We start from the raw sequence: 17,076 nt of genomic DNA, 5'->3' as shown, positions 1-17,076 counted from the left end.
ATTCCTTTGGCCAGAGCTTGTTGGAAAAGCAAATGCCAGCCCTCTGCAGTTGCGCTGTGGTAGCACTCTGTTGCTGTAATCAAGCTGCTGCTTGGTGACAGCTGCTCTTTTTTTTTTCCCTTCAATCGTACAACACATTCCTTTTCATATGATTCAGTATCTAGTTCCTCAACTCCATGCTAATGTTTAAAATGAATAACAAACACGTAATTAGGAAGCTGAGAGAACTACTACATGTTGTAGGAAAGAAAGAAAAAGCAGCACTGTTGCAATGACAGTTGAGGGTCTTGCCAAAATTATCTGCATATAATTACTGATTATTTAACATTTTTTGTTGAAGCTTAGTAGAGAAAAATGGTATTAAATGAATAGTGTATGCATTTTAAGAGGGGGAAAAAATACCTTGTAGCCTTGTAGAAGTGGTGGAATACATTCCTTAAGACATTTTCTGCTCAAATATTAATCATGATGTATGCTTCTAACTCATTTTGTATTTGTCTAGTAATCTTAACCCACATTGCTCCAGGGTCTGACTTAAAGCTTAAATCAAAATATGTTTTGCTGACAGATCTGAAGGCAGGAGGAGACTTGAGTTCTACTTCACATCTGAAGAATTGAATGCATGGTGACAGTGTTTTGTCCATGTGACAGACCTCCAACTGGAGTCCTTCACTCGTGCAGATAATTGAGAATTCAGGCCGTAATGCTTCTCTGGGACCTGGCATTACAGCACTTTATAAGCTGTTTGGCAAGTAGTGTGGGCAGTTAACATAACCAGTTGCACTTATCTGTTGTGTCCTTAAGTTCAAGCGTCCGTGTGTCTGTGGGAAAGAACTTCTGCCATTTAAAGGCAGAAGGTCAAAGTTAGTGAAACAGTCATAAACAGTGCGTGTCATGGTGATAGAAACAAAAGCTGATAGGCAGTAACTTGAGGACAGTTTTCTTGCAGCCCTCTTTGAAAGCAAAGGCAGCTTTCTAGCTGTTTCTCTTTATTATCTGTTTCTCAAAATATCAGCAAGAACGCAGTCTTCTCTGGGATGCTTGTTACAGGACTTGTTGTCCTGGGACTCTTCATTCCTTCAACCTTGAGTTAGAGGACTATATAAATTAAGTGTAATGCAGTCTTTCTCATCAACAAAGAACATAGGTATGAACTCGAGCAGAGTACTGGAGAGTACAGAATTACGTGCAGCTCCTTCTGGGGAAGGCTGGTGAGAGAACACTTAGGAAAGGAGGGATGAGTTATCATCATTTACGTGATTTTAATTATGAACAATTTCATAGGATGAATACATACTGATGGTAAGACCAGAAGGGACACACATGCATCTGGAGCAATTCCTGAAGGCCTCATTCATAAAGTACCCCTATTAGACACAAAGCAGGCTCTTGCTGTGTGACTAAATCTCAAAGTAGGAAATTGGTGACTTAGGGAAATAGTTTACAAACTGTTGAATGAACATGCACTGCTAACCTGTCTAATAGGCATGGAGTTACATCTGCACTACCAAAAATGTGTGTCCATCAGATTTGCAAGCCTTTATCAATCTATATGAAGCATTGAGGTTGGGAAAGAATTAGGTATAAAAACCAAGTTACTTTTCCTCTGCTGTTTAAACCTGAATTGACTAAGTCAAACAGGCTTAATTGGCATAAGAATGCCCTTACATACTTACCATGAATTATGTTCTAGTTGAGTTTATGTCAATATACGTAAATATAGAATCATAGTTGGAAAATCATTAAATGTAGAATCAGTAGGGTTGGAAAAGATCTCTAAGACCATCAGGTCCAACCATCCACCTGCCACCAATATTGTGAACTGGCCACATCTCCGTGGCTCTCAAACACCTCTAGAGATGGTGACTCCACCACCTCCCTGGGCAGTCCACTGCAGTGCCCAACTGCTCTTTCAGAAAAGAGGTTGTTCCTAATATCCAACCTGAATATATAGATGAACTTTTTATTAAAAAAAAGAAAATTATATATATTTATATAAATATGTTGTACAGGTTCCTTGAATTCTTTTGCTAATTTATGTACTTCCATTATAATAAAAACAATACTATAGTGAAATAAAACATTATATTACTATTTTCACTATAGTATCATGGACCTGTTTTTCAACACTTGTGTATGCCTGTGCAAATACAAACCAACGGTCTGTAGAAACAGACTTCATACATAGGAACTCATCTTATCTGCAGTTACAGAGTATGTCAAGGATTATATACTAAGCAATATTTTATATGGATGTTGGCTGTAGGATGTGTGGTAGTTTGAAAGGTACAAAGGCACCTGTCTGATAAGCCTTGGTCATATTTTTAAGAAAGAAATGAATGGGGACCCTGCTGTCCCAAACAAGACACACTGTGAAAATATTAGGAACTGTAATACTGACAGCATAAGAAGCAGCAAAGCACTTCTCTTTCTGCCCCGTATCACTGTGCTTCTGGCTGTGACACAGGAAACTGTACTGCGTTTGCAGTAGCAATATGTTGTGAGGTGAATGTGCAGAAAAAAGTAACTTTAAAGTAAATTTGGAAACAGTGAATGATGTGTTTTGCTTGGAGACTGTGTAGCTCAGCACTACTTGGTTTGGTTTCAGTTCGTTGTGAATGCACGCGTATCCCAGAATGAAATGGAACCAACTAGAAGAAGGAAAAACAAATCTTGCTGCAGTGGCTCTGATCTCCAGCTGGTTTTGGAAGGTAATGAGGAATATAAGCTGTAAGCTGGCTTTCCCCATTTGTCTACAAGGAGGAAAACCAGTGTTGTTTATTTAAGCTTGGTTTGAGTCTTACTCTGAAGATGGAATGAAGTGCTTGGCTTCACATCTGGACTTGCACACTGCAGAGTTGCTTTTACCGGACATCTGAACCCTCAGATCACGCAGCAGGGTTTGTTGTTGGAGTGCTGTGACAGGTAGTTGGACATAGCTATGCTGGTAACTTTATTTTTGCACTACATAAGATGGACACAAGAAGTAGATTGTAATAAGACCAAAAACTTGCTGTGATCAAAATCAGCCTTTATGTTTTACACCAGTGCCTCTTTATCCCATTCCAATCCAACTTCAATGTAAGAAAAAGTTGCCTCCTTTGAAATTTCTGTGGTTCAGCGGTGTCAATATTTTGTGTGTGAACTGAGCTTGTGCATCTATGGGAAATGGGCTCTAGATGGCTGTAACGCTAAACCTACGGTATCCTGGAATCTGTTTCATGAAGCCACCTATTTGAAGAGCTACATGTGGAAGAAAATTAATAGGAAAGATCTATTTTTATGTTTCTCTTTGTGTGCACGTGATTTGTGTGGGGTTGGAGCAGAGGCTTACGAATACCACAGATGGAGAGAGAAATGTGTGTCGTAATAGAAAGGGAGCTCTAATAAACCGAGAAGAGGCAAAGAGATAGAAGTCATACAGAGGGGAAAGGCAACTAGGAGGAGGACAGACTAAATGGAAAAACAGTACTGGGGGAAAGAGAGACTAAACTGGAAGGCAACCAGGTGAATGTAAGGGGTGAATATGGTTATTACTGGCCCTAAAATATACAAAGAATGTACGAAAACTATAGAAAGGGGACTTGAATTCTCCTCATTTAAATGGTGATGGGGAGAAAGAAAGATGTGCAGAGCTATCAGTGATCAGTGCTTGGCTTGCTTAATTTTTCTCAGAGAAAATCTGCAAAGCTTAAAAGAAATACTCAAGAGATGGGGGAATGTGACAGCTCTGCAATTATGTACTGTGATCTGAGAAGAGCATGCAAATAGGGCTGCCAGGAAAACCTGACACAGGAGTTTAGTACCTTAACAGGACTGACTGCCCCTGGCACAGAGCTGTGTGTAACACAGTCGTTGACTGTGGTAAAGTGATTTTCTTGCTCACCCTTTCTCTGCTTCTTGTTTCAGTTTTTGAGGAGTCCATGAAGATGATGATATTCTAACAAAGACCAGGTTTTGGCCCTAGAATTTGTGTTTGTGGCATTGATTTAACCTTGGTGGTTCAGACAAACACCAGTTTTGCTTGTTTTTCCCCAGTTTGTCTACTTGGTCTTGCACTGGGAGCTTCAGCAAGCTTTTAATTGTCAGTGGGGCTCTGTGGGAACCTAGCTGGTTCTGTCTAGGGAATGTACTGGACTGCTTGCATCCCTTCTTGCCAGGGACACCTTTCATCTTATTTTCCTATTTTGCCTATTTTCCTCTATCAACTGTGCTGGCTGTCAGCACAGTTGATGGTCAGCACAGCCATGGACCTCTTCTTGCCAAGACTTGGAGACTGGGATCCTCAGGCTGAGAGTTTGCAGCAAGCCTTAGTTAAAGTAGAGCTAAATTCTTACAGATTCACAAATAAAATATAAAGTGCTAATTTTTAAATAGGATTTCAAATGAATTGACTGTGAAGTGCTAAATGTTTAACCCTTTCTAAAGTTATAGTTTCAGCCAATTTCCTGTAAAGCTTTATTCTTCTAACTCTGGCAGTAGTGATATAAGTAAGAGAAGTGCCAAGCTGAGCTAATTTTATAGTGCAGATGACTGGGATTTGAGAGGTAACAACAGGAGGAGGGGAAGGAAAGTCCCAGAAGAAATTCCTGAATCCGTTGCAGGAAAAGAGCGGTGTAGAAAATGGAAGCTCTTATAATTTAGTATTGTTACACATGCCTCTCTTGTAGGTAGGACTGCCATCAGATCACAGATTCTTTGCAAAACGTGTCTGTTCATTTGAGCTAGCAGAGATCTTACGAGCTGTGAGCCATCCGTCTGAGCTCTGCTGTGTGAGTTGTGGATCTTCCAGAGTGTAATTTTCAAACATGTAGTTTACTTTTATGGAAACATGTTTGCAGGTTGTCAAAATGATTACTTCACATCCTCTATGACTTCTGGTTCTGCTAAGTTGTGTCTGCACAGATCTTAAAAAAAAAAAAAGGACCCACCACCTGTGCAGCCATTATTTGTGACTCTAAACAAGGGAACCTTCTGCTATGTTTTAATAGAAGAAACGCAAGGAGAAAATACAGTTTAAGAAGGCATTAAGTGATAATAATAAAGTAGTTGTTAGTTCAGCCACTGTCAGCTCTTTATGATTTGAATCTGAAATTAAACAGAGCTCATGTTTTGGCAGTGTTCTGAGTTGGGTGCACTTCTGAGTCTCATGAGCCAGACTTCTAAGAAGCATTTAAATGCCTTGAGATTTAGATAAGCACGTGGTGAGATTTTCAAAAGCATCCGGGTCTCAAGTGCCTCCTGGGTTTCATGTATGTGTGTGAGAGCTGTTGATTAATTCTGCTCTTTTGGTACAAAAGCACGCTCAGTTTGATAGGAAATACCATTCCATCCCAGTCTGATGAGCTACTGAGCTATTGCAGAACTGCTGTTTTTCTCATTTTTTCTTTCCTATCATTTTTTGTTCTATTCTTTTAATAGATTCAGAACATAGATGGCATTCTTCAGGGAAAGAATGGTGATCTGATGCTGGCATTCTAGCTATTTACTGTGTGGCCAAAAGCATCAGTTTACCACAAATTCAATCAGGTACTTAGCTTTCCATTTCTACCTCTGAATTCCTGGCATATTAGGAGCTTAATGTTTGTTTGTGTCTGTACCAACTTGCCTCTCACTTTTCCTTGAACATCAAAACCTATAGCAATGGCTGACATGTGGTTCTTGCTTAGAGCAGAAAGTCTGGAATCCAGAACTATGAACAAGCACAATTCTCAGTGTACAGCCATCCTTGTAAAAGTCTGGATTACACAGTCTGTATTTACTAATACTTTAGCTAAGTTTTGTTAATAAGGTTAATTATAAGACTGCCTGATCACTCGCAGGGTCAGCTGCATACAGGATTTCAATTATTGACCAAGTAGGACATAAACATTCAGCATTCTTGACCCTACTTCAAATCCTCTTGCTGGCACAGAGCTCTGGTGTTCAGCTTTCTGCAGAACAACTTGAAGGAGTGTTAGGGCTGTAATGTGCAATCTGGAGTTTCATGGAATATTACATATGAGAAATAAATTAGAGCACAGGAGTCTTATGGGATGAAATCCCAGTGTAGCTGTCAGAGAAAGTAGATGTGAAAAAGCCTGATTTTTAGAAGTACAGCAAGAAGCAAATGGAGTCACGGAGAATACTTCATTAGAGGTTACTGTTGATTTCATGAACTTCAGCACCACGACTGGTATTGTGTTTACCCCTAACTTAATTGTTTAATTCCCATCACTTCACATCACTCTCTCAGCTGTAACTGTTTCATTAGAGCACGAGGTATTGCCACATTTTTTGCACCTTGCTTCAGAGGTGAAGATTTTCCAAAGTACCTCCACAGAATCTCTCAGGTCTGTTCAGACCTCTGCTTTTCTATTATCTGTTTCCTTTTTATTTTGAAAGAACAGGAATAAAAAAAAAATTCCGTGTATCTCAATCATGATAGCAGAAAGAATGGCAAAGGTGCCAGGAACTGGTAGGAACGGCCCTTTCATCCGCACAGCACCAGCAGGTGTTCATGTAAAGCACTCTATAGTTTTATCAAAGTAGCACGCCCTTCTCTTTCGAAAAACTTCTGTTGTGGTAACACTCCTGAGTGGAAGAAACTTTTGTTTTAACTATGCAAAAATTTTTGGTTGATCAGCTTGTTGCTCTCTCAACATTCTTTTCTTCTTTTTCTTTTTCACTTGTGTAAATCCTTCCTGAAGAAAAGGTGGCTCTCTGCAGCCGATAACCTCATTTATGTCATGCTCTTGTGTTCAGTGCATTTTTCTTCTTCAGCATGGTTTCCTAAGCATATAAATATTGGATTAAGTACGTTTTAAGATATACTGAGGTGTCTTCAGCAGTTCTTGTTCATATGGATTTATTTTAAGTGGGGGGAGATAGCACTAAGTGCTGCATACAGAACTGTATGTAAAAGAATTAAAGTCATTGAGAACACTTATTACATGGCTATGAGTTTCTAGTTTCTAGCACCATTAATTTTACAGCAGAACCTGCAATTGATCAGTCAATTAAACTTTCTCTTAAATTTTCTTTCTTTCTTTTTTTTTTTTTTTTCTGAAAGAGATGCTGTGGGTTATCCCTACGACTTACCTGCTGAAACTCCTGCATCAGCAAGGATGTAATTGCTCAAAAGTTTCAGCAGGTACGAGTGCTTGCCAGGGCTTTCTTGGTCCCAGAATACAAGGCTTGCACAATTTGAGCTTCCTTGCTAAATAAAGCTGAGCTGCCACTTTTGAGCCATTGCCAGAACTGTACAGTTGCAGCTCAGCCCCTGTGGCTTTGGTTGACTCAGCATGGCAGCTGCAGCCTTGCATTCCATTTGTCAATTGAGATCTTTTTTTTTTAAGAGAGTATGGGCAGTTCTGATGGACTGAGTCCATTCTTGCTGGCAGCTGTAGGGCTGTCTGTAGCAGCTGCAGCTGCCTGCTGCATGGGCTTTCCCTGCACTTTGGGTCATATCCAGCTGTGGAAGACTGGCCTGCATGGAACCTGTTAGGGGCGAGGTGTTCATGGCTGAGTGATGTCACAGCAAAAGGTGACTTGCAGGAGATCTGCAGATCCCTGTTTCCTGTGGGTCACACACAAAAGTCCCTTCTGTTCCTTTTTGCCTTTCCTGTGCTTTCATACCTCAGTTCATCTGTCTTCCTAAAAATAATCTACTGCAACCCTGTGGGTTCTGTTTGTCAGAAACTACAAATAACAAAATCAAGGGTTTGTATATATCAGTGAGATAATGATGTTCCTTATAATTACAAAAGCTCTTATTTTTTGTTGAACTTCGTGGGTGTTTCAGAGATCTCTTCTTAGAGAAGGCGACATTTGTCTTGGGAAGCAGTCCCTGGAGGTTTTTGATATCCTTATAGAGATCTGGGCCTTGTTTTTTTGTTTTCAGTACAAAATAGAATTCCTACAAAAGTCTGTGCTCTTTCAATGAAATGGATCCTGGTTCTTATTTTTCATATTGATAAACACTCCAGTTTAAAAAAAATACAATTTAAGAAATATTTTAATGAAACGTATCTTAGCAAGTCCTCAAATATAGCACACCTCTATTTTTTAAATGCCTTACCTGTGTGTGTGTGTGTGTGTGTGTGTGTGTGTGTTTAAAACCTACACACCTCTTTGGTACTTCGATTTTTGTTTGTTACCTGGACAGGATTTGCTGGTGGATCCATCACAAATCCCCAAGTGAAGCTCAGATGCCCTCAAGGCTGTGAGCACAGCCATGAGCTTCGCTTCAATTGCAGACGCGTGCTAGCTCAAAATTTCTATTTCTACTTGGAGCATTTGGGAATAGAGCTGTTTGGTAAAATGCTGGGACGTGAATTCCTATGGCCATGGATGTGTTCCTGTGAAGCTCTGGTGCAGCTGTATGTGATGGATGGGGAGTTAGAAGAGATTCATTCCATTGGATGTAACACCTTTTTGTCTGTCTCCCTGCATTCATATGAATAGCAGAATCACAGAATTGTAGGGGTTGGAAGGGACCTCCAGAGATCATCGAGTCCAACCCCCCATGAAAACATACTCTGCAGTAGATATTGCCATATTGTAGTTTTAATCTTTATGTTTGTAACCATGATTATAATTTTTAATCAGTGTTAGCAACTCACACATTCAGAAACCTTGTATTACATTTTAGAATTGTAGACATACTGTTACCCTCACTGCTACACATCTATGTGTGAGCGCTATTGATTTCAGAGAAATTTTATATGCTGACATGGCCACAAGAGCAATAAGAAGCGTTTTATTTTCAGGACATCTTCCTGCCCTCCCTTCTTTGCATTTAGCAGCAGTAGGGCCCCATTAGCTTCTTGGTTATTTTTTTCAAAAAACATTTCTCACTGTTGCTGTCAGAATTGATTGTGACTAATTCCCCAAGTGCTTTGGAGAAATCAGTGCTGGTGTAGCCTGAAATTTAGTAGAAAAAAAAGCCGTCAAGTATTCCTTGAAAAGGTGCTGCCCTTTGAGCTGATACAGCCAGGTACTGAGCACTCTGGTCTTGGTCCTGCAATGCACATAAGTGCCTGTTAAAGTGCAAGCGTAGCTGGTTTGCAGGAGGTAAGCCAGAGTGCTCTGTATTTACAAAACAAATACATGCACTTTGTGGAAGATCCCTGATTTATTTTTGGGGGCGGAGTAGATCTTTTCTTTTGAGTATACCAGAGCAATAATATTCCTGTTTTCTCTGAAAGCACAGCATGCTGAAGCAACAAGGGAGTTCTTGCCATTGTTCAGTGCTTAGCCCCTGAAATAAGAGGTTGTTGGATTTTCTCCAAAGCATTTGGGTGGCGTGAGCTGTGTCAGTATAGCTACAGGAATGTCCTCAGGTACATTTTTGTAATCTTTTTTCCTTGCCGTATTTTTCCAAGAGCCTGAGAAAATGTTTGTTTAGGTGTAGAGTATCCATTTTCATTTGGAGATGATCCTCCACATTCTGTGGCTCCAGGTTTGTTATGTCTGCACGGCTGCAGGCCCCTTCCTGGGACATTCCTTGTGCAGGTTGAGACATCTGAGGAGGCCGTTGTTCTCGTACCTGCTTGGCGCTGGCGTCCCCCGCTGCTGTTCCAGGAGCAAAGAGCACTGTCTCTTTTGTTCTTTGTTTAGGTCTGTGTTAGAAATGTGCATCCTAATTTAGCTTCTCAGTTCAGGGCCATGGGAAGGAGGAAAACCAGCGAATATGTATCACACTGTAGAGGAGCCTGGAAGCACAAAACAGAGGATGACAGATGTTTGAAGTTAAAGTACTTTTGATCTGGAAGAAAGTCTGGCATCTTGGTTCTGCAATCTGAATGAGCATTGTGGAAAAGGGAAAGAAACAATCCCTCTCCTCTCGGGAGGGCAAACACTGCAAGGAGATTCTACTTCAGCTAGAAGAAATCCTGCCAGCCACCTTACTCTTGCCATTGTTTATGATAGGCATATCATTTAATAAGGTTCTTCAGAAAGCCATTAGTATTGCCACGTTGCATTAAATCTTCTGTAACAGCTTAACACCAAAAAAACAATTATGTGGCTCCGGGGCAAGAACTGAAAGTTTTAATGATTTATTAAGAGAAGCGTAGCTATTATGTGTTAACTGTACAGGAATGTAGAATTTAGCTGTATTTGAAGATATGCCTTGATGTATTTGTGCACTTTGGCCCAGTGAAATGTTTCTGTGGGAAATGCAGCCATATAGTTATAATATTTCCTGGCTTTCTCTGTATTAACTTTGGGATGAATCTACTACTTTTCCCAATTGATTGCTTATTTCCGTTTTTATAGAGAAAGTATTTTCATAGCTTTGGCTTTTTTGTTAAAAGATTTTTCTGCCTTAAAATGTAGGTTTTGCCTCCTGGGTTTGATACTGTGCATATTTATGACAAACAAAGGAATTTTCCATCCCATTAAAGTTTCAGCAGATAATTTCAACAGCTGATTCTGAACAAATTAAATGCTGTTACTTGGTGAAGGGTCATGAAAAACTCTCTGGTCTTTAACAGGATGCAGTACCTTTCATTCGGTCCTTAAATGGTTTTTGATGATTTCTCTGCCAGTACTGGACAAGACAATTGCTGGCTAATTAAGGACTTACTCAGCTACTGTTGGAACAAGTGGAGTTCAAGAACAAAAAAGCCCTGTGATGGTTCAATCATCTGTTGCAAAACAAAGGCAAAACAAGTGGAAAAGAAGGTCAGAGCATGTGTGCAGGTATTTATTGGCTTGGTAAGAATTGTATGAACTGGTGTTACAAAATGCCCAGTGGATATATAAGAAATAGGGTAATTGTTCTGAGATTTTTATCAGCTCTCTGTTTGTCTTCAGTCTTTTTGGCAGTTTCTGGCATTCAGTAACCTTCCTTAGTGAAATGCAGAAGAGAATAGAGTTTAAATTTAGTGGATGCAATATAGAAAGCGTTGGATAAGACAGCATTTTTTTTCTGAAGGGCATTTTCACAACCCCCTGTGAGAATGGAAAGTTCACCATTCTTGTGCGGTTAAGAGGAATAAATCTTAACATACTTCAAATAAAAAGCAGTGAAAATTAGATGGGACCTTGAGACCTTTTTCATTCAGTTTTGTTGAGGTGTGGGCTTCAGTTTAAACTGAAGACAATTTGTGTGATAGACCCTTGCTTCATTACAAGAAGAGAGAAGAAAATGACATTACCTCAAAGAAATTAAAGTAAAAAAGAGATGTGAGAATAAAATCTGGATATTATGTTTATGGAAAAAATGTTCTCTCAGAGAATTTGGAATAGAAATGCCTTAGAAAATAGATATTTGCAGGTTTCTAAGACTAACAGAACTGCAGTTTGCCTTTTGTTGGATACAGAGCTCAAATAGAAATAATAGCTGAGGTGTTTTTATCCAAACTCCTTTTTTTCTTCAGACTTGCCTTCCCAGAAAGTTCCACATAGAGCCCTTAAGCTCTTTTAGATTATCAAATACAACATCCTGTTCAATTCTTCATTGCTACAAGGAGTAGTAGGCTCTCACAAGAAGTTACAGCCAAGGATCACTTGTGTACAACCTGTACTGTTTCTTAATTCAAAAAGGTCTTCTGTCTTAACAGCGCCTACAAGTTTTGTAGTGGATTGTTACGTGGTGGTTTGCTGTTGTGGTACCTAAGTCTTAGCAAATCGAGTGTGATGGAGGGAGCAGAACCAACACCTGAGAGGAAGACATCTTTATCATTTCATAGGTGTGGAGCTGTTTTCTGGGCACAAACATTGACCTAGAGAAACTCTAGTGAGCTTCACCAGAAGCATGACCAATGGAAGGCATTAGCTTCAGGCCCAGCAAAGGAGCAGCAAGGTAATGGTGGCCACTGTAGTGTGAAGTGGGTTTTTCAGAGGCCCAGCATTTTGGCTCTGTCCCCATCCTGGGGTGCAGCACCATGGCACCTGGTTCCCTAAACTGGAGGTAAAGATCAGGATTCTTCCCATACAGAAGTGTGTGCTTCCCTGCAAAGTGTGTGCTTTATGTGCCAGCTGCAGTTTTGCCTTTGAGTTGTCACATAAAAAATGATAGGTATTCCCTCGTAATTACACCTCTCTGTAGTAGAAGCATGCCAACTTAGGTTCAAAGCATTTTGAGGCTTGATACAATGCAACTAAATGATGCTTAGCAGACAGACAACTAAAGCTCAGCAGCTGTCTCCATTTATGTATCCATTTTCAATAATTGGTTATCCTATGACTTTTAATTGAAAGAATAGTAGTACAAGTTTTACAATTCCTGAATTCAGTACGATCAGAGAAGAAGCTGTTGTTTCTGAATTTGAGAATAGTAAAGCAAGTTCTGGTGATACCAATACAAAATAAGATGTGATAGTAAAGTCTAATGATAGCCATTAGAATTTTACAACAATTCTTACTGTCAGAAGCTCAGAACAGCTTATGGACTCTAAGGAATCAATCTGGACAGTTGTATTTGCACTTCCCTGTAAGCGTGGGTTTAGAATCAGCCAGGTATGTTGAGAGGGCCCTCCAGGAGCCTCTGCTGCAGCCTCCCATGGGAAGCTCCTTTCAGAGCAGGCTGTTTGGTACTCACTTAACGGTACTCACTTAACCTCTCCTAGGCCCAGTCACTGCTGCCCAGAGCTCTGGGTGCCCTATTCTTGGAGGTGCCCAAGGCCAGGTTGGGTGGGGGCCCTGGGCAGGTTGCAGCTCAATGATATTTAAGGTCTCTTTCAACATAAGTCATTCTATGACTGTAGATTTGGAGAACGAGATATTCTGCAAGCTGGTGCGTAGAAAATCTCAGCTATTCCGTGACCTTCTGGACCTGACTAAGTGCTCTGCTCGCTTCCTGCAGGTTCTACAAGCCTGAAGATTCTCTCATAAGAAGTGACTCAGGGCTGCTGCAAGTAGTTTTTCTCTCCGTTACAAACACAGAGAGGAGTTTTGCAGTGCTTCAGAAGAGAAACCAGCAGTACCCATGCAGGGCAGTATGTGAGCAGGTGAAGGCAGAGGCGGGCAGCGCAGCTCAGTGCCATGGCATCTGGCAGCATGGCCTTGCTCCCACTGGGAACCTCAGCTCTGTGGCTGCAGTCCTGCAAAAGAGCACAGGAAGCCGATGGTTTTCCAGTGACTCAATGGAGTTGTTGGGCTTTTCTGTTTGTTTGTTTGCTCTCTGTCAATGCCAGTAGCGAGTGAACTTTCTACCCCTTCACTGTGCTTCTTGTTGAAATGTCCAGTTCTTCCCAAGAATGCAAAGCTTCATTGTTGTCATTTGGAGCGGTAATTTATTATTAATTATTCTTTCACAGTTGAGCAATTGTGCTACAGCACTGCATTTACTCTTTGCCAACACACAGATGGATTATTTGCAATGAGATAGTTTTGGGAAGGTACTGAACGCGGATTTCTGAGCTTCAGCTGAAGAAGGATAATTCCCCTGCTGCCCCCAGCCAGAAGAAAACCACTGATCTGCTCAGTGCCTGCTGGAGAGATACAAGACGTGTGAAGCTGTGAAAAACAGCACTGATAATTTTAGGAATTTACATCACACAGAAAAGGGATGCACTGCCACAGCATTGAGAAGTTGCCCAGTTTCTGCTGGGCTGCTTTTCACCTTCTGTAAGAGCACCTCTCTCCATCTGATCCCATATCCTCAGATGCACCTGCAGAGATCTGGGCACTGTCCCCTCCACGCGTGACCTCGGGTTGCCTCTCCGGGGTGCTGCTTTGCAGCAGCAAGGTGATGGCTGTAAGGACTCACTGCTACCTGTGTTGCTTCATCTTAGTGTGCTCTTGTGTTTGCTCTGTCAGGGCTCTGGAAAATAAGTAATCTCCTGAAGTTTCCAGACTTTGGCATATTAAGCATAACAATCACGAGTGCTATAGAAGTAATTAGCACTGTGGTTCTCTCTGAACTCACACTTTCCCTTAAGCAGGTATAATTTTTGGCTGTGTGGTAGCAGTGATACTGGTGCAAGGTCAGCTTCCAGCTCTGCTTCATCAGCTCCTGACTGGGTTTTGGGCAGGCAGCACGCTCCCAGCACACCTGTGCAGTGCAGGCTGCCGTGCAGAAGAGAAGTGCTGTGCTGCAAAGATCCATGACCTATTTTCACATTGTGCAAGTCCCCAAGGCCCTTTTAATACAGTGAGATAAATTGTCTTTTAGAAGGTGCTGAGGATGAGCAAGACGCGTGACTGGGGCATGTTTGGTGATGCCTCAGTCAAGGAGTTAGGCCCAGATTTAAACCAGCTGTGAACAGTCAGTGCTAAGAGTCCATTAAAACTACAGTCTACCAGGATAATTCCTGCCAGAATAGGAATTTCTGATTTAAACTTGTTGAATGTGTGTTCTACCACTTGTATCATCATGGAATGATGCTTCAAAGGCTGATTCACACAGATCTGCCTGGTTTTTCTTCATTCTGTTGCATTACAGGTGCCCCGCACTGCAGGAAACAGACAGCCGAGTGCTGCTTGAGTGTTGATTCCCAGCCATGACCTAGGGCTGCTGTCTGATGGCCTGGAGCTTTTCGTACAAAGTTGGATAATGTTATAGCTGTCTAAAGAAGGTTTATTGAAATCCTCTATTTCAAACTAATGCTCGGAGTTTCTGAAGGATGTGTGGCATTTTTATTTTCAGTATCATAAACATGCTCAGTCACACAAGTGATCACAGTGCAGCAGTTTTCACAAGTCTGTTCCATCCACAGAACTGCACAGCGTGTTATTCCCATCAGGAGGAATGGGACTTTACCCCTACACTTAATGGCATACAGGACCCGAATGCTCTTAGAGGTAGAGCTGGAAAAATGTGCCCCGAAGGGTTACTCTCACACTCTGGTCACAGAGTCTGAAATATGCTGTGTTGGCTGTGGCTTTAGGGTACAAGCTGTGAAGCACGAAAGTCATTTTTTGTTTAGCAGCATCACTTCAGTGAAATTTTTGTAAATTCATACCAAGCCTCTCTATTTCTATTGAAATCAGTGTTTTGTTTCCACGAGGAAGGCTTCTCTTGCACAGTTGTTACAAATGGTTGCTGCATTGTTTTCTAACCTGAGGTGAATTCTTGTGACTCTCACAGATGTTTATTATCTAAAAAATAAAATAAAAAAAAAAAACAACAATTTTTTGTTGTTCAACTTTTCTTTTTACAGCTGTTCAGTGAGAAGATAAGTGGAGCAGAAGGAACGAAATTAGATGAAGAATTTCAAGAGATGGAAAGGGTAAGGAAAACAACATGTGTTTTTCAACATTCTGCTATTGCAGAAAAAGGGAAACAATGCACATAAAAGATTTTTATAGCGCTTAAAAACATAAATGGGAAGACAGTGTAAACTCCTGATTTAAATGGCCCTGACCCCAAGACTGTGAGCTAGGCTATGTTTGATCTTTTTCACCTGGTGAGAGAAACAGTCATAGTAACAACTGTTGGGCTGGCAGGAAAACACAGTCTGGAATGCATAAGCAGTGTTCAGGACTGATGAGCCTGAAAGATAAGTAGCTCCCCCTGTTTTAATAGAAACGTTTGCTCCTTCGGAGTGCTAATTGCCAATTCATGTATTTTTGGTGCAATCTTGTCACAAGCAGATTTGCTTTATATATTTTCATAAGCAGCTAGAATAGGGTATTTAATCAAACTTTTACTAACTATGTTACTTATCTTTTTCAGAAAATTGATGTTACAAACAAAGCTGTGGCAGAGCTTCTGTCGAAATCCACAGAATATCTTCAGCCAAATCCAGGTACTGCACTAACAGTAGGGGTCAAATTTTGCTGAAAATTATCTTGTTACTCCAGATTTCATCCTAAGTGGATAAAAGCTGATTGGATTATTACTGTGAGGCTTCTGGATGTCCCAGAGTACCTCACCTATGTGTACAAAGAACTGTACTGTACAGTGAAACTAGAAAGTATTCATGCATCCCGGGATGTGTTCAGCTAGGAATGCACACTGTGTGGGGCTTACTGAGCACGTGTAGGCTGTGTGTGTGTGACATGTATTGGATGGTCTGGCATGGAAACACAGCACTACTGGCGTTCCTATTTGTGCTGCATTTCCTGCAGTGGGATGTGGATCCCTGAAGTGAAGAGAATGCCATTGAATTTAACTCATGCACTGCTGACATCAGGGGTACTGCAGGTTATGTAGCTATGGGGAACAGGGCTGTTACATTCCTGCCCAGTGTCTGAGTGAAGCTTTGCTTTTTCTGGACACTGCAAGGTCTGAGTGGATTTCTGGTAGTCAGTTAACAGGTTTCTAAAATTTTGGTTTGAGAAAGACAACACATCTACATTTACTGTTGATCACAAAGATTATCTGTTAAGAGTTGGAATTACTGTCCAAACTATCAGTTGGAAGAGCTTTCTTTTTTCTTTTTTTGAGAACTGTCTGACTGAATTCGTGTTTACTCTGCTGAATGTGGTGATTTAAGAGATAGATGTTTGTTTTGGGTACCTTACAAGATGCACATCACCAGAGAAATTCAATATGTTGCTAATGTCTACAGGAGAAGCAACTAGCGGGTTGTACTTACAACATGATGAGAGTATTCAGCACTTCAGCAAGGCCCAGCTGGGGTATTCAAGATGCAGCTAGTGAGCATCCATGCTCACATTTCTTAGGAATTGTCCTACTCTTGGCTATTACTATGTTGAAGTAGCTGTTGAGTTGATAATAGGAGTAGACTGGAAAACATTCCAAGAATAACCACATGGTTTTGTCGTGATATGAGCAGCCCCAAAATAAAGTAATTTGCATGCATCTGTCCTTTCTGCAAGAATAAAAAAATCAGTCTGGAGTATTGGAACCATTAAAACAGTGGGGGAAAGAAGTCCTACAAAGTCCTCATAAGCCGGAGCATGAAGTTGGAGTTGGCTGTACTTTTATGAACCCATTCTGTGTTTTCTTTTTGTGGTGTTTTTAATAGACTTCACAAACAGAAATAGCCAGGGGAATGTGAATATTGGTGAATATCCAAAAAGGCAGGAAACATTGCCCCTGTGTATCGGTCTGGAGAAATGTTGCCCATCCAGCTGAGAATAAAGCAATTTCATATGACCCTCACTGCTGAATGGAATCTTACTTCAGCTTTTGAATATGAAAAATATGACAGCAAAAGGTTTATGGGTCTATACAAA

At 40.8% G+C, this 17,076-nt stretch overlaps 1 protein-coding gene across 3 annotated transcripts in view; it reads left to right on the top strand.

The window, feature by feature from the left end:
- The window catches only part of SH3GL3 (SH3 domain containing GRB2 like 3, endophilin A3), a 44,717-nt gene that overhangs the window by 15,413 nt on the left and 12,228 nt on the right, over positions 1 to 17,076 (top strand). The window contains exons 1-4 of one of the 3 annotated variants that reach the window (XM_052671555.1): positions 1,285 to 1,361; positions 2,609 to 2,711; positions 15,093 to 15,161; positions 15,608 to 15,680. In XM_052671555.1, coding sequence (XP_052527515.1) covers positions 2,619 to 2,711; positions 15,093 to 15,161; positions 15,608 to 15,680 — 235 coding nt within the window. In that variant the 5' untranslated portion in view covers positions 1,285 to 1,361; positions 2,609 to 2,618. Of the gene's footprint in view, positions 1 to 1,284; positions 1,362 to 2,608; positions 2,712 to 10,525; positions 10,687 to 15,092; positions 15,162 to 15,607; positions 15,681 to 17,076 lie in introns of those variants that run through there. The other 2 variants (XM_052671554.1, XM_052671556.1) reach the window with 2 other exon arrangements.

This window comes from Tympanuchus pallidicinctus, unplaced genomic scaffold (genome assembly GCF_026119805.1).
Source record: "Tympanuchus pallidicinctus isolate F22 unplaced genomic scaffold, pur_lepc_1.0 scaffold12, whole genome shotgun sequence".
Taxonomy (NCBI): Eukaryota; Metazoa; Chordata; class Aves; order Galliformes; family Phasianidae; genus Tympanuchus; species Tympanuchus pallidicinctus.
This window is presented reverse-complemented; position numbering and strand designations above follow the sequence as displayed.